The sequence below is a fragment of the Temnothorax longispinosus genome, chromosome 9, assembly GCF_030848805.1.
Source record: "Temnothorax longispinosus isolate EJ_2023e chromosome 9, Tlon_JGU_v1, whole genome shotgun sequence".
NCBI classification, from domain to species: Eukaryota; Metazoa; Arthropoda; class Insecta; order Hymenoptera; family Formicidae; genus Temnothorax; species Temnothorax longispinosus.
In genome coordinates, this window is record NC_092366.1 from 14,671,150 (window position 1) to 14,692,132 (window position 20,983).

A 20,983-nucleotide genomic window follows, 5' to 3' on the forward strand; every position below is an offset into this window, starting at 1 on the left:
TTATTTCCTGTTCCTATTGCCTGTTGCCTGGCATTGTGCAAGGGGCTTTATATGTATGTACATCCGCGTGATACGCGGGAAAAATAAATATTATCTCTATATATATACATAAATGTAAGAAAGGAAAATATAACTTAAAGTGGAAAAAAAATTGTCTGCGAAGAAAAAAGTAAGAACAAAGAGGATTTAGGAAAAGGGATCTAGACTAAAAAAAACCTAGTACGTAATATTACTTAAAATCACTTTTTGTAACTATTAAATGTACCTACAGATATTGTCGAGACATGTTAAGATATTTTCGTACAAAAATTAAGGAATAATTTTTTACTCATTATTTATTCTATGCTAGACATCTCAGACGTACACTACACGCACGCTATTTAGCTTTAATAATATTATACTATCAAGAGACATATATTACTATTACTATACTATTAACTATTACACTACATTATTCTCTCACTTTTATTAGCGAGAGAACCAATCGGTATCGCGGAAAAGCAAGTAGTCAATAATAAAACCTTTTACACGGTTTTTTTATGACTGGACGAATGGATTTAACGTAAAGAAGATGGCAACTTTCTTCATTTTGTCGAGCACTCTGGGTGTCACTTCAGGATGAGATTGTACAGCACTTATATATTATGTATTCACGAACGTCGTGTTCACACAGACGCAATATTTCCACAATCTGTTTGTCGCTCCAGAACATACTAATCATATATAACCAGTATTTATTTAGGCGATCTAAAAGATAGGCTAAGTCTTCGGAATCTACCTCTTCTCTTGAATCAGATACTGAAACTAATACATATTGTTAGGCAAAAAAGGTGATCGTGTGTACTATTTACAATTAGAACAAAAAATTGTATTACATACTCGTTCTAAAAAAGTTATTTCCAAAAAAGAAAGTTATAGTCGCTAAAATGCTATTTACTGGTGGCACTTTCACCATGAACAAACTCGCCAGTATGTTTATAACATTGCAAATCATGATGATGCCTTCTGTCGGTATTGGATATAAATTACATGACTTTTTACATGGTTCTAAAATTCTATATATAATCATCATGAGCCTCAACGCTCTCTCTTCAGTCTCGAATTCAACTTCGTGATCGCAGTTTACTATAACAACCTTCAAGCATGATAGCCAGTTTTGGGCAAGCTTCCATTCAAAAAGATTCGTTTCTTTCGGGTCTCTCATTATTACTTGCATCGGTCCTAACATTGCAGGAATCAAATCGTGTACTTTCAGTTTCTCCCAGAATTTTTTCTTCTTCACACATACACAAAATATAAATGCAAGCAAATCTATTATTTCTGTTAATAAGTCATCTACGACAGAGATTTCAAGATTATATTAATTATGCAAAAAAATTCTCTTGTGCAATTACAGTGCGTACCGTTAGTCAAATTCATTAATATAAAGACCATGGAATCTTCGAAAAATTTGCATTCCATAAGATGATCTACCAAATTTGATTGATGATGTTTCAGTAGCTTCGCAATTCCTTTCTTTAAGATCCCGACAAGTTGAATCAATATTAACGAGTCGTCGGACTTCAAACGGCTCAGGATATGTGTTAAGCTCTCGGTCACGGCCTATCGTATCGATGGCTTCATCACTGCTGTATACATTGTTCATGATACCTAAGATTATTTCCTGAAAAAATATATATGTAGCTATTAAACAGCCAAAATTAAAATAGTTTCTATAGAACTCAATTGAATATCATGATTAATAAGTCGTACAGTCATCAAGGATTGTTTGAAATCATCAGTGTATTCTTTGCTATCTTGGGAAAATCGCATAACATAAGATGCGATATCACTTCTTTTTTCATACTCAAATCCCATAGAGTACGAAACTGATTCTCTAGCTCTTTCGTCCAGCCATTCTTGTCAATCTGAAATAAATTATTGTACAATACATCAAACACTTTAATCTTACCACAAATCTAATAAGGATTGCAAGCAGATTAAACTTAATATAAAAAAAATTAAAAAGGAATAGACTGCAATAAAAAAAGATTATATCAGATAAAACAAAATTTTGAAAAATATTCTGTGTAATGTTGCTGTTCAATTTGGACTTGCACGTTATTATTATACATATAAAATAGTTAATATGTGAAGAGTAATTATAGAAATTACCTCATACAGAGACATTAGAGTACTAGCTATCAATTTGCTTCTGTAAAGTTCATCAACCACGGTATCGCCTTTCAACACTTCAGATTCCTGTTCATTCTTGACGTCCTGTGAGTCTGTCATGTTGGAAGTTCTGTCAAGTACCTTCAACATTTTCACATAAATTTATTAAAAGTGTTTAAAGAGAAATGAGAAAAGGAAAGAGATTGTGTATTAGTCGACATCTGTGGTAGTAGTTGATGTATTAATAGTAGCACGGTGGAGCGCTATCACAGATGGCGGCAATGGTACCGTTACCAATTTCATCTGCGAGATTTATATATTCATGCACGCGCGGCACAGCACAGACCGCGTTGCATCCCAAGCAATCCCAAGCCCATGAGAGACTGATCACGCACAGCGAAGGCGTGATACGGCCCATGCGCAAGTGTGCCGGTACGTGCGTGCGGCTCGGCGAGCGGGGGCGGGGGGCATTCAGGGGGCATTCGTCGATCGTCCGTCGTCACTGATAGTCGTGTTCGATTACTACTTTCTTGCGAGACGATTCGTTTGATCGAGTTGAAAATTGATACGTGATTGTAATCGTTACGATATTCGAGTTACTGTACAAAAAACAGAGAGTTGTCAGTATTGTCGAGCGAGGCTGTTGCGGTACTGCTGAGAGGAACGATACTTAAAAACCCACGGTCCGAGCTACGTAAAAGAAAGAACGATCGTCGCCATTACGACGTCGTCACACGAACAAAGGACGAGACCGCCATTGTGGAATAGGCGAATGCCCTTTCGGGCTTGGTCAATGCGACCATCTTTTCACGGATTATATTCAATATACGAGGAAGGGCTCAGCTTGCAGGTAACTTCCTTCGATCTCTGTTAAATCATCGAGCATCATCAGAGTGGGCGCTAGATAGTCGTCCAGCGTAAGATGATGGACTTATGGTTCTTTCATCGTTTCGATCCTTGGTTTCAGATTTCGCGAGAGAACGATGCGAGGAATACCTCCGCAACAGAAGATAGAGATGTCTTCAATCTAAAAGGACTGGAAGCATCGCGGGCCCTCGTTACCATGGTAGAAAACTGAGCTCAGTATAATTTCTTCTCGTTAATTTTCTTAAGGTTGCAACCCGCGTGGATAATCATTTATCTTTTCTGTATATAACTTAAAATTACATTGTCGAGATAGATTACCAAAAGAGAAACGTGATCCCGATATTCACGTGAATACTGCGTTATACTTGCGTCTATTGTGGTTCAGTCCCGTTAATTTTGACATTTCTTGCGTTATTAAGATAAAACGTATTATCTGCGTATTTATTACTTAATTGAATTCTCTCTTCATCTTTAACTGAGTTCGATTATAAACCGCTATATTACTTATTGGATAATTTGCTTTATTGCTTGAATTAATGTGTCAATTAATATTGAAAAGTGCGTTATATTTGATTTGTAGAAACACTCAGAACAGGCTATCTTAGCGTAATCCTTTATCTTTTTTAGAAGATAGTTATTGCTCTTTCGAGTATATGAATAATTTTATATTATTTAATCACTTCATCTGGAAGGATTATTTCCTGATTACCAGCTAATTGACGCATTACTTCATTTATGATTATTCCTTGTATATTCATTGATATTTATTCGTACCATGTTTTGAAAATGTGTTTAACATGAACGATCCTTTCTCTGAGATAGATTAATTCTGGAATACAGTTGACTACGTCAACATTTTCGAGAAATGAGGATACTTGATATCTACTTTCTTTAGAGGAGTTTTATCATTTGATACAAGATTACAATATTGAATTCTGCACAAGAAAGGATTATTCTCTAATGATTATTTTTTTTTATTGTATTTTCTGCAGCGCTGATTATTTTGTACAATAGCTTATTATGCTACTTATGTATCGACTATGAGACAATCCTAGTTTGGAATAAGAGTTAAATTCAGAATACACAATCTCTTTACATTCGAATTCACGAGTAGTGTGTAGTTTCCCTACTTAAATCTAGAAGCCAGGCTTATGCGTAAGCTTGTACTTAACATTGGTCCTTTGAGCCGGATATGTGATTCCGGATTTGTAGAGCCGGATCCGTAATTCCAGATTTGTAGTTCCGGATTTGTAATTCCGGATACAAAGATTGAAGTAGAAATCAATTCTGAGATTTGAATACTGTTACTATTGCATTTGATGTCCGGATGAGGGAAACGACACATCGAGTTTCGCGAAAGTTTATAAATCATTTCGAGTTTGATATCAATAGATATCTACAATCAGTACAATGGATTCGATAATTGATCATATCAATCAACAACTCGCGTTGAGTAATTACATAGCTAACACTTATGATAATTTTATCAAAAAAGGGTCCTCGGGAATTACGAAACAAAGAATAGATAGTTACCTTTCCTCCTTAGATGAAAATTGGAAGAGGTTCAGTTTAAATCATGACGCCATTCTATTGGCAGTTGCTAAACTTACAAGTGAAGACAGGCAGTTAATTCTAACGCACTCGTATTTCACGGATCAATTATTTTCCGTAACTCACATGGATTACGTAGCAGCAGTTGAAAAGATTAAGTCTAGTATCAGTACAGACCAGCACAATTTGGCAGGGTCTTTGTCTGCACCATCTCGATCTCAGGATACTCATATATCCAACGTTTCTCAATATCAGCATGCGCGTCTCCCTCAAATTAACATTCCGACGTTCGACGGTACTCCGTCAAAATGGCTCAATTTTAGAGACTTGCCATTTTATGACAATCCTAGACTTCAAGTTAACACGGCATTACAATCTTTAGTTAATCTAAAATCAATGAAAAAGGAATCGGCTAGCGAGCTAGAACATTTATACACTGCTGTTCTTCAAATCTATAGAACATTAGAAACGTTACAACGACCAGTGGAAAAATGGGATGATTTTCTCGTATTCATGATGGTACAAAAGTTAGACTCAGAATCGGTTAAAGCTTGGGAGAATAAACTAGGGTCATCAAAGATCCCTCCCTCGTGGCAAGAGCTTAACGAATTTCTTATTACTCGTCTTTTCTCCCTTCAGGCGTATGAAAAATCTCGAGTAGGACAGATTGCATTGAAACCTCAGATGGCTACGGCCAAAACTCATTACCAAGGAACGTCTGACGATAATGAATCGTCTAACACATCGCATAATACTTGTCCAATTTGTAAAGGAAAACATTACGTTATAAAATGTCCTAAGTATATCAATGAGACTATTGCTCAAAAATTGGCACTCATAGCCAAACACAAATTATGTTTCAATTGTTTAGGGAGTCACCAAGGTCACAAAGTATCGAATTGTAGAATAACTAAGCGTTGTCAAAAATGTGGTAAGAAGCACCACACAACAATACACAAAGAAGAAACTTCTTCTAGCACTAAAGATACAAAATCAGAGCCTCAACAACAGTCTAGCCTTAACGAGTCAGGACTAATCTATATAAAATTAGAGCCTCAAGAACAGTCCAGCCTTACCGAGTCAGGACAAAGCTAACTTGTTGTCTTCCAATATCGATACTAACTGAAGGAAGAAGGAAAGTTATTACTTTTAGCAATTCCCATTAAGTAAAAAGGACGATATTTAAACGAATTTCATGGAGGAGCGAATTCTGTAAAGGAAGGCGTGATACGGCGCATGCGCGAGTGTGCCGGTACGTGCGTGCAGCTTAATTTTGACATTTCTTGCGTTATTAAGATAAAACGTATTATCTGCGTATGATTAATTATTACTTAATTGAATTCTTTCTTTATCTTTAACTGAGTTCGATTATAAACCGCTATTACTTATTGGATAATTTGCTTTATTGCTTGAATTAATGTGTCAATTAATATTGAAAAGTGCGTTATATACGATTTGTAGAAACACTCAGAACAGGCTGTCTTAGCGTAATCCTTTGTCTCTTTTAGAAGATGGTTATTGCTCTTTCGAGTATATGTATAATTTTATATTATTTAATCACTTCATCTGGAAGGATTATTTCCTGATTACTAGCTAATTGACGCATTACTTCATTTATGATTATTTTTTGTATATTCATTGATATTTATTCGTACTATATGCTTTAAAAATGTGTTTAACATGAACGATCCTTTCTCTGAGATAGATTAATTCTGGAATACAGTTGACTACGTCAACATTTTCGAGAAATGAGGATACTTGATATCTACTTTCTTTAGAGGAGTTTTATCATTTGATACAAGATTACAATATTGAATTCTGCACAAGAAAGGATTATTCTTTAATGATTATTTTTTTTCATTGTATTTTATGCAGCGCTGATTATTTTGTACAATACCTTATTACGCCACTTATGTATCGACTATGAGACAATCCTAGTTTGGAATAAGAGTTATTTTCATATAATAAAAGTTAAATTCAGAATACACAATCTCTTTACATTCGAATTCACGAGTAGTGTGTAGTTTCCCTACTTAAATCTAGAGGCCAGGCTTATGCATAAGCTTGTACTTAACAAAAAGCAAATAAATAATTCAGAGCTTGACATTTGTATGTTATAGTAAAGGCGTACAATTCAATAATTGTGTGCGAGAGTGCGCGAATACGCGATTGATGATAGCGCGAGAAGGACAAGCACGAGGAAAAGCAGTTTACAAAAAATCAAAAGAATAAGTTCACAAAAATCCGTATATTAAAAGCCAAATAAATTTTATCTATACAATATGTACAGAGTTCGTTTGTTTCCAGCAAAGGAATAAGCCGTAAAAAGATAGCGCGCACAGAAGCGAGTACGGTGTGCAAGAAGCAGCGAAAAGCGTGTTCGCGAAGCGAGATAGCGAAGTTAAATTCGTATTCGAGCGAAAGTTAGTTCTAGGCGGTGTACTAAAGCGGTTTGAATTATACTTGTGGGTGAACTGCGAGCGAGAGAGCTTCTCCGTCGAAGCACGCTCTTTTATAAAGGAGCTTTTTCTCGGCTGTCACCATTGAATTTGAAGCGCCAGAAATGACTTCAGGTCGTCACGTGCGATTGGCGGCCAAGAGGCCCGACACGCATTTATTCGCATCTGATATGCGCGAGGCGCGGATTGTGACGAGCGATTGGCAATCGGCTGCAATCAGCTGCCTACGTCACCGCAACGTGCCGACTCGAAACGAAATATTGTTAACCGGCCGTTAACAATTGTTGTTTTTTGTTACACCGACGAATGTTTATAACGTTGGTTTTTCTATCGCATGGTACAAGGACATAAAAACAGAGTTCGTGAAACGTCTTTAATATTATAGATTAAATAATGTTCTTGGAAAAGCCCATGTTATAAATGCAATTCACAAAAAAATAATAATTTTATTGAGGTTATAAAATTATAATACAACGAAGGCACACGCATTGTGCCTTTTCGTGCGACGAAATCGATGCACGCTACGATGAAATCGCAATCTCAAACAAATTGTATGTACAAATTCAATGATTACACTTTAGATTAGATCTGAAATTTTAATAATCAAGTTATTTGTTGAATAATTAAGTTATCATAATTCTCTTTTTGTTAGATTACCTTGGTGCGAGAGGAAACAGTTGCGAAAAAGGAATTTTGAAGCGTTTTTCTTATGGATGGATTGATAATCTTCAATGATCTTACAATTAATAAGGGTCGGCAGGAGTCACGGTGGAGACCTCTGTCGGGTTGGGTTAGCTGCTAGTCCGTATTTTTTTTATTATAAATTTTTAAGAGCAAAAATGCAAAATCGGGCTCTTTAGCTGACTGCATTATTATATAAAAAGTATATTAAAAAATTCACAATCTATGTAACTTATTTTATGAGAAATCCGGATATTACGAATCCGTAATTTGACATGTCGGCCGGCCGGAATTACGGATTCGTAATATCTATATTTCTCATCAAATAAGTTACATAGATTCGTGAATTTTTTTTTATACACTCTTTATATAATAATGCAGTCAGTTAAAGAGCTCGATTTTGCATTTTTGCTCTTAAAAATTTATAATAAATAAAATACGTACTCGCAGCTAACCCAACCCGACAGAGGTCTCCACCGTGACTCCTGCCGACCCTTAACTTCAAAACTTCTAAGGGCTGCTAAAAGAGTTTAGAAACGGTCAGTAGAGAGTTCGTAGAGCGGAAATTGCAACGCTGCAGCGTTTGAAAGGCGTTTGTATATAGCGTTTTTGAGAGTTTGTACAACGTTTACATGACGTATGACGTTTGCTGAGAGTTCTTTAAAACATTTAGAGGTCCTCTGTTAAGCGTTTATAATAAGTTGAAAGCGTTTGCTTTCATCATTGGAAACTGCGTGCAGCCTCTATTGAGCGTTTAATGGGCGCGGGGACCACACACTTCTGCACAACGCATAATGCGTAAGCATAAGAAAATTGATTGGTCTATTTTCTTATGCACATGTATATGGACCAATCAGTTTTCTTATGCTTACGCATTATGCGTTGTGCAGAAGTGTGTGCTCCCCGCTTAACCCTTAAATGCCACACCTCTCAAGAATCTCGTAAATGACACATGGGGTCTAAGGCCGGTATTCATAGTCTTCAAGATCGTCTTAAGTAATGTCTTAAAACGCTAATACGGCTTTGTGATTGGTTCATGACATCTTAAGATTGAACTTAAGACAATTTTAAATAACTATGAATACCGGCCTAAAAGACCCCAGCATGAAAAATGTCTTTTTACTCATTGATTTTTTTATATTTAGTTATGAAATTTTTTTTCAATGTTGTTCAAGGCTAGAAAAGAGAATAAAATGCTTATATTGTTAAAATTTCAATTTCAACATAGTATAAAAAATTAAGTAAACTGAGTAGGGGAGACCGGGGCTAAGCCGACAGCGGGGCGAACTTGACACTAGGGCCGGTATTCATAGTCGGTTCTTATATTTAAGACCATCTTAAGTACAATCTTAAAATGTTATTAACCAATCACAGAGCCGTATTAGCATCTTAAGATATTACTTAAGACGGTCTTGAAATAAGATCTGATTATGAATACCGGCCTAGGCTTTTTGCCAATTTAAATCTATCGTAGAAACTTGCCTTTGCTACTGTAAATGCGTCTTTATGTGCCAGTATTATCAACGGAATTTGGTAACATTCTGAGTTATAGTGTAATTTTTAACGCGACATATGTGTTTTTGATAGTGAAAAGTAATTTTTCTGATTTCTCGAAAATGTCTACTCTTTCATCGAGCTTTACTCTTGCGAATCTACCGCTAAGTGATTTTGATGGGAAATTCGATGCTTTATACGAATCCGATAATAATTTTTGCATATTTTCAAAATTTATATATTTTTGGAGTAACAAAAGTAAAAAACGACGTTCGGGGCTAAGTCGACACGACGCCACCGGGGCAAAGACGACACTAACCTAAAGTAACATTATCGCAAAAAAGGTCACTGTTTCGTCCGATTCCGATGACGATTTAAGGAACATCTGTTGCGTGTGTTCGGAAAACATTTCATTAGCTTCTAATAACAAACAATGCATCTTATGCAACCGTATGGCTCATGACGAATGTGTGCGCACATCTGATCGCGAGTTTACGTGTATAAATTGTTTTTCAGACAGTTCAGAAAAAGATAATTAAAAGTTTAATTTTTTTTTTCTCATTATTTTAAATAATTGTTTACTTTATTCCGACTTTTTGTTTCTAATACACAATGTCTTTTCATTTGATAAACAATGTATTTTTATTTTTAAACAATAAAAAAATAAGTTCCAGATCAAATTGTGTCGATCAAACAAAGTGTTGAGTTTGCCCCGGCGGGGTGTCGAGTTCGCGCCCCGTCATTTTTCAATTCGAAAATTTGTCTTCGCGTCACTTTTCCTTTCCTGGCGGCAAAACAAAGCGACGTACAGCAAAACTTCCTGAATCAATTTTTTACCTGAAGAAATACTCTTTAAATATATATCATTGAATTTGCCTAAAAATTTTAATTAAATATTAAAAATTGCCTTTAAAAAAATAGTGTCGGTTTAACCCCGGTCTCCCCTACTGCTAAGTGTACAAACGGGTAGATCAATCACTCAACTATCATCAATGGAAGCATGAGCTCCATTTTTGGCAAGAACATTTGAAAACATTTCATTCTAAAGGGTCTGGGGTCCACTGGACCCCGGGTGGCATTTAAGGGTTAAAGCGGGGAGCATACACTTCTGCATAACGCATAATGCGTAAGCATAAGAAAATTGATTGGTCCATACACATGTGCATAAGGAAATAGACCAATCAATTTTTTTATGCTTACGTATTATGCGTTGTGCAGAAGTGTGTGCTCCCCGTTTAAAGGTGGAAGCACATAAAATTGCAGGAGCCATGAGCACGAATGCAGAAGCCATATGCGCATGCGCTATGGTGTCTGCATACTGCCTATGGCTTCTGAATTTTCAATCTACATACACTATGCTTATGTATTTTTATGGCTGCGGTCCACTTGACGCTACAAATGCTTCGAAGCATTCCTTTTCTCTTTTCTTTCAATGAAGAAAGCTTTCTTCATTGAAAAAAAAGAGAAGAGGAATGCTTCGAAGCATTTGTAGCGTCAAATGGACCGCAGCCTATGTAGATTGAAAATTCATGGGAAAAGCGTTTGCTAAACGTTTGAAAAATCTGACAGCAAACTCTCTGCACGCAGCGTATACTGAGCGTTCTCTGAAAAGCGTTGCCTCAGCATTTCAGAACTTTCATGAAACGTTATATACAGCGTTTTATAAGCGTTCTGGAAGCGTTCAAAATCCAACGGCGTTGTGTAAGCGTTCTTATAAAGTTTGAAAGCGTATAAACTCTCAAAAGACCCTCATTGAACGGTTGTCAACGCTTTATAAAGCTTCTTAATTTTCGTCAGGGTTATTGTAGACGGGCACTAAAAAGAACCAGGGGGCTTATTACGGTTCTTGAAACGAGGTGAAAGTTACAATAGTGAAGAAATTTACTAGGGTATCTATGATTTTATTAGTCGAAATCTAGTAAATCTGTTCACTTTTTTAAAGCCTTGTATACACGATGCTAGAAATCGGTCCCAAGTCCTCGATTCAAGTTCTCGAATAGAAGTAGTTGTACTTTGATGATTTTAGATAGCGTTATAGTCGAAAAATGTGGGGTCGAGAGCTGAGTATGAGCCTGGGCCCGTGGAATACATATACTTCTCTTTTCTCTATTTATCAAAGATTTATAAAAGTTATATACATTTCCGTTGTCCAACGTTACATTGACCATCATTGACTAGCTATTTATAAAGTAATAACGTTGGCAACATGGAATTGAATCGATAACTTGTACGGAAAAATGGGACAGGATGCATTTTTCTGTACGAGATTTCTATTTGAGAAATTCATCCGAGTTGCCTGTATACACGATTCAAGTTCTAGTAACTTTTTCTCGGCCCAATGACTCGGTCCGATTTCTAGTATCGTGTATACAAGGCTTAATTTTCACCTCGTTTCAAGAACCGTAATCAAATCCCAGGGGTTCGATTGTGTATCTTGAAATGAGGTGAAAATTACAAAAGTGAGGAAATTCACTAGCGTATCTACGATTTAATTTATCGAAATCTAGTAAAATCTGTTCACTTTTGTAATTTTCACCTCGTTTCAAGATACACAATTGACCCCCCTATTGGGCGCGTTCAGCAGACCAAGCCGCTCAGTAGCAGTCAAACGCCAAACCAACCAATCAACGCCGAGTGTTGATAAGACGAACTCAACCATTGTCAATAGCCTAGTTTACACCGATCACTTGATACGCGTATTAAATAGTAAATAACTAGTAAATAAGTCTGATTATTGGCTGATCAGTTCAAATATACTATTTGATACGCGTATCAGGAGATCGGTGTAAACTAGGCCAATGGTGAAAACACGGCTTGCGAACGCGATAGAGAACGCTCGCATGTGCACGCGCCTTGATGCCGCACATATACATGCGCAGTGCACCTCATGTATATATCTGTCGTGCGAAGTGCGAACGTGTGCGAACGTGTAGGAGTCGGGAGGTTCGGAGGTAAAAGCTGGACAAGCTGGTAGAGCAGAGCCGCCGAGGAGGCTGCCCGATGGATTTGCCCCGTTCGTCGTATTTACGCCAGTCGCTCGTCCACCCTTCGACGTCCGCGCTGCTCTAGAATTCACGCCACGGTCTCCTCCGTCGCATCGCCGCGTTGTCGTTCGTGTTTCTAACCTAAAGATCACCCCCACCGCACACGAGAGGAGATGAATGCCATGCTCCTTTGATAGAGGCATCACGTCGTTGCCGACAGCATCACCGACAAGCAGCCGGATCCCCAACGCAGCCCTCCCTCGTCGCATCGGAGGACCGTCGTCGTCGTCGATCGACCCGTGAGAGGCTGACAATCGGGATACGGCACCCGTCCCAAGTAATAGACACCTCCCCCGTTTGCACGCAGCTTCTCTTTCGTAGCTCCTTGTGTTGCACGCAGCCTGTCGCGAATCCGCGTCGCATCGTTCGCGCGGACACGCGGGGTGTGGCTGTCGCTTCGTCGTCGTTTTATAGTACGGTTATCGTCCGATCGCGATATTTTAGGCTATGTTGGGCCGCGAGTCGCGCGACCGCACGTCTACTACACGAACGATTCGAGGTTAGGTTGAAGCCTCGCGTTGAGACGGCGACAATCGGCCGTTCGATCGGATCTCGACCCGTGAGTTTCGTCCTCTTTTCCTTTTTACTATTTTTTCTTTTCTCAACAGCCTCCGGAGTCCCGTGCGAGCTCTCGCGACGCAACGAGATAGTGACACGCTGTGTGATTCCCGTTAGATTCGTACGTTAGAATTAAGATTTCTATTTGTGTGCGAGAGGAATACAGATGAAATCTTAGAGACATCGCGTAACAATTTGTCCGCCAATTGTGCTAACAGCTGATTTCTGTGTGTTATTCAGGTACAGTTACTACATTCACAAAGCCATTACTACGTATAGTAATGTCTGTCCCTCCCTCATCCTCCAACAATATATCTGACAATAATAAGCTAGGCGGTGCCAGTCCTAGTCCAATTGAGGGTATCGAGGGGGTTCCAGGGCCGAGTTCCTTGGACCCTATGCATTCGGTGTTGCCACAAGACGAGGAATCTGAGGATTATGGAGATGATGAGGAAGAGGGTGACGAAGAAAGCAGCGAAGGGGAAAGCGAGGTAAGTTCGCACCAGTTTTATTTTGTTCATTGTTTTTAGCATAAACGGGAGTAGCAACTGCTCTTTTAGCTTTAGCTTTCGTTGTAAATGAGACAAACAAGGCCAATTTTTTTTATATTAAAGTTATGGCTACAAGTTCAGCAATATTCTTCTAATTAATGTTTTGCTATGTTCCCAGATTAGCGACAGCGGATTGTTTTGCGACACTGAATGTACAGCGGAAGTTGAGAGCAACAATTGTCAGTCACCTGTGTCACAATCCCGAGCGTTACCTCTTCTCTCTGAACAGGTTGAGAGTCCAGTATCGCATAGTTGTGTGCCATCAGACGCTGTCCAACCTCAGAGAAAGCGAAAGAGTGAAACAGAGTGTTGTCTACCTTGTAAAAAACTTAATCCAGAAGAAAAGTCTCATACAATGTGAGTGTTATGTTGCTTGTTACATAGAAACTGTGGGAGCTTTCCAGCAAGCGACACAAGTCGACACAAGCATCGTTCTATCTTTCTTTTTTAATAATGAGTAACAAAGATAAAACGATACTTGTGTCGACTTGTGTCGCTTGCTGGAAAGCTCCCTGTAATTATGTATGGATTTTAATACTTCTCTTCTGCGCTTTAGGAGTGCGAGAAAGCTAGATGATAAGGGTAAACACGTGAGATGTGTCATTCCTACTAAGGACAATCCTCCTCCGGAAATGAATAGTTGGCTTTTACAATTTCAGGTATCTGCATAAGTAGCCTTGATATTTCTAGTAAATGCTGGGAGCTTTTCAGCAAGCGACACAAGTGTCGTTTTGTCTTTGTCATTACCAAAAAAGAAAGATAGAACGACGTTTGTGTCGACTTGTGTCGCTTGCTGGAAAGCTCCCATTATCAAAAGATGTAACGTCTCGCGGCCAAGTTCACGCGCAACAAAATCGCGTAAGGGCCAAAGCACATATGACAGTCGTAGTCGTGGACGTAAGTAACGCACAAGCTTGTATCCTGATCTGTCAGATCGGGGACTACGACCGTCGTATATTGCTACGCCATGTTATGTGCTTTGGCCCTAAGCCAAATACTAATAGTAAATAATAGTAACAAAAAAATCATGTTGACAGAATTAGAGAAAATTAAATGTATAATCAATTATATTCAGAGCTTTTTAAAAAGCAATGAAAAACGATATTTGTTGCAGAGATGGTCAAACGCAGAAAGGATGTTAGCGATAGACGAACTAATAGAGAGATGCGAGCCCACGCAGGTGCGTCACATGATGCAGGTGATAGAGCCGCAGTTTCAGCGAGACTTCATATCCCTGCTGCCGAAAGAGTTGGCGTTGTCGGTACTGGCCTTCCTGGAGCCGAAGGATCTCCTAAGGGCGGCACAGACCTGCCGGAACTGGCGATTTCTAGCCGATGACAATCTGCTCTGGAAAGAGAAGTGCAAGGCAGCTGGTATAGAGGACTTGAAAGATCTACCACCGCCGAAACGAAAGAACTGTCGGAGCGGGAACCATAACTCGTCGCCATGGAAGCAGGCTTACATGCGGCAGCACAATATTAAAATGAATTGGAGAACAAAGCCGATCCGCACTCCGAAAGTGTTGAAAGGTCACGACGACCATGTTATTACATGCCTCCAGTTCTCCGGTAATCGGATAGTTAGTGGTTCTGATGACAATACTCTCAAAGTATGGTCCGCCGTCACGGGCAAGGTAAACTAAATCGCAAATAACGGGATTTGGCAGTTATGAACGAGGGAGGAGATGATGTATATCCTGTGTTTTTTCTCTCTCAATGTTTCAGTGCTTACGGACATTGGTTGGGCACACCGGGGGCGTGTGGTCTTCGCAGATGTCCGGTACGATTGTTATCAGTGGTAGTACGGATCGTACTTTGAAAGTGTGGAACGCGGAAACTGGCCAGTGTATTCATACATTATACGGTCACACGTCGACGGTTAGGTGTATGCATCTGCACGGTAACAAGGTCGTCAGTGGTAGTAGAGACGCGACACTAAGAGTGTGGCAGGTGGACACAGGGGAGTGCTTACATGTGCTCGTGGGGCATTTAGCGGCGGTCAGATGTGTGCAATATGACGGAAAGTTGGTGGTCAGTGGTGCCTATGACTATATGGTCAAAGTTTGGAATCCGGAACGTGAGGAGTGCCTTCATACCTTACAAGGACATACTAATCGCGTTTATTCCCTCCAGGTAAGTGCCACCGTACTGTTTAGATCGCTTTTGATCTCTCTCTCTTTCTCTCTCGACATTGACGAGTGTCCGTTTGCCGTTTCCTCTCCGTTAGTTCGATGGTGTACACGTTGTTAGCGGATCATTGGACACGAGTATAAGAGTGTGGGAGGTAGAGACAGGTGCTTGTAGACATACTCTGATGGGTCATCAATCTCTCACTTCGGGAATGGAGTTGCGCAATAATATCTTAGTATCGGGTAACGCTGATTCCACCGTTAAAGTATGGGACATTGTTAGCGGTCACTGCCTTCAAACTCTCTCCGGTCCGAACAAACATCAATCAGCGGTCACTTGCCTTCAGTTCAATAGCCATTTTGTGATTACGTCCTCTGATGATGGTACAGTAAAACTCTGGGATGTTAATACTGGTTTGTATATGTGCTTTTTTTATCGCCGCTTATCTATAATTTTCTGATCGGAAATCGATGCGTGTCGATCGTCGAAGACCAACTTGTGTGTTGTGTTCGCAGGTGATTTCATTAGGAATCTAGTTGCTCTGGAAAGTGGAGGTAGCGGCGGTGTTGTGTGGAGGATTCGAGCGAGTGATACGAAACTAGTATGTGCAGTAGGTAGTCGTAACGGTACCGAGGAGACGAAACTGCTTGTCCTCGACTTCGACGTTGAGGTAAAATAGTGAGATCCACCCACGTGGACCCAATCGCCCTCTTTGTACGACTTCTGTACATATTTTCAATTAGTCTAAAAAACTAATCTACGCTGTACAATGATTTATGTATTACATAGTGTGATTGTGATAAGACTGTGTACGTGCCGTAAAAATCGGGCAAAGTTCTTACAGGGGGAAAGAAGTGGGAGGGGAGGGGAAAAAAACTAAAAAGGAAATGAGAGATGTAGCGAATGATCCAGGTGGATTAAAGTGCCCGTCGAAAAATTACATTTATATCGTTTTTTGTCGGAGCGCACGCGCGTTGTTGTGTACAAACGTAAGATTTATAAGACTCGTAAACTTACGGGAAGGAGGGAGGGAGGAAGGGTGGGAGGGGAGGGGGCGAAAAATTAGGAGCTTATCAGTGTACTTCTGAATTTTCGCTGTTATAACGATTCAGTGGAATCATCGACGATGCAAAAGTAGCAAACATCCCTAACGAGAGATTCATTGTAAGTATAACAGGTTTATTATGTGGGCATTTAGGAGCATTTGTCAACGGTGGCAGACGAAAACGAGGCGACTGAGACGTACTGAAACTGCGAGGCAGAATGACATTAATCGAAGAATCTCAATACCTCCTGGGGCAAACGAGAAAAAACGACACGTCATTCGGATCATACAGATCTTTTTACGAGAAATTTCGAACATTTGTGTAACCGGCCGATTACCGTCAAACTGAATTTATCAAACTGTCAGCTTCGATATTTTCCTGATCATATGATTTCAGACTTTACTTTCCTATATAAACATCGATCTGGTTAAGAACAAATATTTTTATAAACATTTATAAGCTAATATTTCCATACGATTGACGTTTATTGAAGGAGAATAAGGTTTTTTTTCGGCAATTGAAGCAAAATTATTAAAACTAAAAAAATTTGGTTAAGAATATTTTCTTCTTGCAGTAAAAAATCTACTTCAATGTCGCGTGTTTCACTCCATTGGTGCAATATAAGGCCTGTTCTTTTTAGCGAAACTTCTCTTGTACAGTGTTAATCTTTCCTTTTTTTTCTCCAACATGAAAAGAAAAAGAGGAAAGATGAACCATGCAAGAAGTTTAGCTAAAAAGAACAGGTCTGCACAAATATAGCGCACTTGTCACGTGCAATACAAAGATTTTACAAAACGATGAACCAATACAAGCTTACACAGAACAGAACAATACGCCTTTGTTTTTCTATGATTAAATGTTTTGATCTCGTCAATATTGAGTGGACTTGCTAACGGAAGAATATTTGTATTAGCCAGATCTTTACATTTAGTGTGGAATCGTACGATGAAGACTTAGATTATTACATCAGTTGTCACTGATGAATTTTATATGGATTCTACTGAATCATGTCATGAACGACATTATCGGATAATGCAATCTGTGCAAATGCATCTTTATTATTGGACCTAGGTTAGACTAGGTGTCGTGTTTATTTGTATATTGCTCAATAGTTTATGTTATAAGAATGTGTTACCTGTTGTATCATTTTTTTAAAATAAGAAATAGAAGAAAAGATGTTGCTGCATATTTTAGATTTTGTTTTTCTTTTTTTAAAATTTATTATAAGTGTACACATGTTCTTGTGCTGAGAAACATATTTTGTACAAAATAAATATTCGATTTCGACCTCTTTCTACACAGCTGTAAGTGTTATCTCGCCATACTATACAATCAAACGTAGAAAACGCATTCTCCTCTCATCATCTCGCTTGCATTCGATCAAATAAATGAAGTTCAGTCGTGTTTTACAGTAAAAAAAAAGAAAAGAAAAACAAGAAAAAGAAAAAGGCCTACAGATACCATCAAAGGTTGAACTTCGTGGCCAATATAAATATCGGCGTGCTATATTTCGACAATGATGATAAGTGTACAGCCGTTGCACTTCACTTGAAGTAAACTGTCCTTCTCAGGAAGAGTATCTCGGTCGACAAAGTATTTATCGCCGCACCTACAACGGTAGAACCACATGTCTTCGAAAACGGACTCCTCCATGTCGTCCAGTGAGAGACGCGCGTACACGGGACCGTCTTCCTCTTCTTCCTCTAACTGCTCCTGCTTGCAGGTCGCATCGTACTTCCTCCTGGACTGTCGATGTCGGAGTATCTGCCAGGCTTCCCTGACGTCGTGAAACTCCTGAACGTCCGCGGCGCTGTTCTTATCAGGATGAAACTGCAGTAAGCGTCGATGGTAAGCGCGCTTGACCTCTTCCTGAGTGGACTCCTCGCTGCAGCCGAGCACCTCGTAGTAATTTAACGGCATCTTCACGAACGTCCCGAGCTAGAGCATCATAGAGCATCACTCTTCAGCGGCTAACCTCTACATTGCTCTACATGTGACTGTTCACATCACATGGTCTCAGCTTTATGCCGAGTTTTAAGCAGGACTATCGATTTACAAAGCGAGTTACTAGCGAGTTACCAGCTACTAGGAAAATTTTTAGTTTTAAAATAGGAGAGCGAGAGAGCCTATCCATACAAACTTGGTATAGATGCATTATAATAAGGAAATGGGCTAGTCTATTTTTTTATGAACATTGCACATTTATTGGTTTAAAAACCAATCAATGTTCTTATGCATAATGTTTATGCGCTATGCAAATTTGTCTGGATACAGATACCCTTTAGGCTCTGTGCACATAATAGGAATAAGAATAAATATTAAAGAGAGAAGCCTGAGAGAGGCCACGGGCGCGATTTCGCTGTAACTTTATTTTGAAGCGCCTCTATGTCCACAAAATGTGGACATTGAACTACGTGGCCAATGTCTATAAATATGTAGGTAATGTCCACGATTTTGTGGTGCTCTTCCGTGCTATGTCTACGACCTCGTGGTAACATATCCTCGAGGATCCTCGAGGATCAACGATTAAATAGAATAGATACGGCCAGTTTCACCGTCTTTCGATTCACGAGGCGAATAGACACGATTAGGAATAAGAATAGGAATAGGAATAGGAATAAGAATAGGAATTGTAAAAATATTTTACATATATATTACATCTATATTACTTTTTATTTTTTAATTATAAAAATGACATTAATGCCCCTACCCCTACCTCTACCTCTGCCTCTACCTCTGACCCCACCCCTACCTCTTCCCCTGGCTGTTCCTCTTCCTCTTGCTCTTCCTCTTCCAAGTGTAGCCGCAAGGGCCGCATGTATAATGTTTTGTAAATCTCGTGTCTGAAACAGAAAATTTAAAAAACATGTTAATACATGCAAAATAAAGAAGTAATAATAACTAATTAATTATAAAAATAATTATAACAATAATCTATATATCTATACTGTTAAATCGGGTTATTTCTATTTCCGGATATTCGAATATCTAACTTCATGGATATTATAAAAAAAATCGGTTATCCGGAAATAGAAATACCCGATTTAACAGCATAGATATAGATTATTGTTATAATTATTTTTATAATTAATTAGTTATTATTACTTCTTTATTTTGCATGTATTAACATGTTTTTTAAATTTTCTGTTTCAGACACGAGATTTGCAAAACATTATACAAGCGGCCCTTGCGGCTACACTTGGACGAGGAAGAGGAAAAGGAAGAGGAACAGCCAGGGGAAGAGGTAGGGGTGGGGTCAGAGGTAGAGGCAGAGGTAGAGGTAGGGGTAGGGGCATTAATGTCATTTTTATAATTAAAAAATAAAAGTAATATAGATGTAATATATATGTAAAATATTTTTTACAATTCCTATTCTTATTCCTAATACCGTGTCTATTCGCACTCGTGAATCGAAAGACGGTGAAACTGGCCGTATTCTATTCCTCTTTTTTAATCGTTTGATCCTCCGAGGATCCTCGAGGATATGTTACCACGAGGTCGTAGACAATAGCACGGAGAGCACCACAAAATCGTGGAACATTAACCTACATATTTATAGACATTGGCCACGTAGTTCAATGTCCACATTTGTGGACATAGAGGCGCTTCAAAATAAAGTTACAGCGAAATCGCGCCCGTATGGCCTCCATCTCAGGCTTCTCTCTGATATTAAATATTAGGGAATCGGAATTAGAAATAATATATATAATTAAACGTAATGCACAATTGTAAAGATTAATAGCGTTTTTGAGCGGGCCGAGTTTCAACCCAACTCGAGTTGGGTTATGACGTCACATTCTGGAATCGTCCAAAATAGAAGAGCATGTGACGTCATAACTCAACTCGGGTTGGGTTGAAACCCGGCCGTCGAAAACGCTATAACATACAAACATAGGAATGTTCCTACATTTATCCTCTAATATTTAATACAGGATAATTAATATTTATTACAGGAATATTCCTATATTTATACATCCCATATTTAATATTTATTCATATTCCTAATATGTGCTCTATTGTACGCAAAACAAGCTGTTACCTCTGAGATATAAGTATACTATACTCCGTCCAACGTCCAACGAGAGATTGCGAGAGATCACGAGAGATTGAGAGTAGATCAGACGAAACAACGAAAACTCGTCTTTTTCTTCTTTTCTTTTTATATGGCTCCGGCCCCCACGAAAACTTGTCCGTCTCGCGCAGGTCTCCCCTCACACAAGGCCTACCCTGCGTTCCATAACGCGCATATGCGCGCATTTATCTATGGTATACGTAACGTTTTACTATAGAAAATGCGCGCATATGCGCGTTAACAGAACATGGCCCTATCAAGCCCTCCTCCATGCTGCCGTGCCGTACCATAACGGGCGCGCTACGCTGCTACGCTCTCCCCACTTTGCCTTTGCCCACCTATACCCAGAGCCACTCTCAATGGCCACGTTCAGCAGA

At 39.0% G+C, this 20,983-nt stretch overlaps 3 protein-coding genes across 7 annotated transcripts; 1 reads left to right on the forward strand and 2 right to left on the reverse strand.

Annotated features, from left to right (window-relative positions):
- Positions 1 to 229: 229 nt before the first annotated feature.
- Positions 230 to 2,577, reverse strand: LOC139819295 (uncharacterized). 2 transcript variants are annotated; one of them, XM_071788520.1, is made up of 6 exons: positions 2,449 to 2,577; positions 2,155 to 2,295; positions 1,753 to 1,907; positions 1,474 to 1,663; positions 880 to 1,335; positions 230 to 804 (listed from the first exon to the last, which is right to left on the reverse strand). In XM_071788520.1, the coding sequence occupies exons 3-6, from the start codon at positions 1,855 to 1,857 to the stop codon at positions 614 to 616; spliced, it is 942 nt and encodes a 313-aa protein (XP_071644621.1). In that variant the 5' UTR covers positions 1,858 to 1,907; positions 2,155 to 2,295; positions 2,449 to 2,577; the 3' UTR covers positions 230 to 613. The 2 variants fall into 2 exon arrangements, with proteins under 2 accessions (XP_071644621.1, XP_071644622.1); XM_071788521.1 differs by having other exon boundaries at positions 1,404 to 1,663.
- Ago (F-box and WD-40 domain protein 7) lies at positions 2,378 to 17,831 on the forward strand. 4 transcript variants are annotated; one of them, XM_071788517.1, is made up of 10 exons: positions 2,378 to 3,004; positions 3,122 to 3,220; positions 13,049 to 13,299; positions 13,478 to 13,716; positions 13,916 to 14,018; positions 14,474 to 14,992; positions 15,084 to 15,491; positions 15,586 to 15,901; positions 16,004 to 16,158; positions 16,687 to 17,831. In XM_071788517.1, exons 3-10 carry the CDS (start codon positions 13,090 to 13,092, stop codon positions 16,735 to 16,737), a joined length of 2,001 nt encoding a protein of 666 aa, XP_071644618.1. In that variant the 5' UTR covers positions 2,378 to 3,004; positions 3,122 to 3,220; positions 13,049 to 13,089; the 3' UTR covers positions 16,738 to 17,831. The 4 variants fall into 4 exon arrangements, with proteins under 4 accessions (XP_071644618.1, XP_071644617.1, XP_071644619.1 ...); XM_071788516.1 differs by lacking the exons at positions 2,378 to 3,004; positions 3,122 to 3,220 and adding an exon at positions 11,705 to 12,527; XM_071788518.1 differs by lacking the exons at positions 2,378 to 3,004; positions 3,122 to 3,220 and adding an exon at positions 12,582 to 12,809.
- Positions 17,832 to 18,037: 206 nt separating this feature from the next.
- LOC139818538 (dnaJ homolog subfamily B member 14) lies at positions 18,038 to 18,454 on the reverse strand. The gene has a single exon (XM_071787266.1). It carries the CDS (start codon positions 18,452 to 18,454, stop codon positions 18,038 to 18,040), a length of 417 nt encoding a protein of 138 aa, XP_071643367.1.
- Positions 18,455 to 20,983: the final 2,529 nt, after the last annotated feature.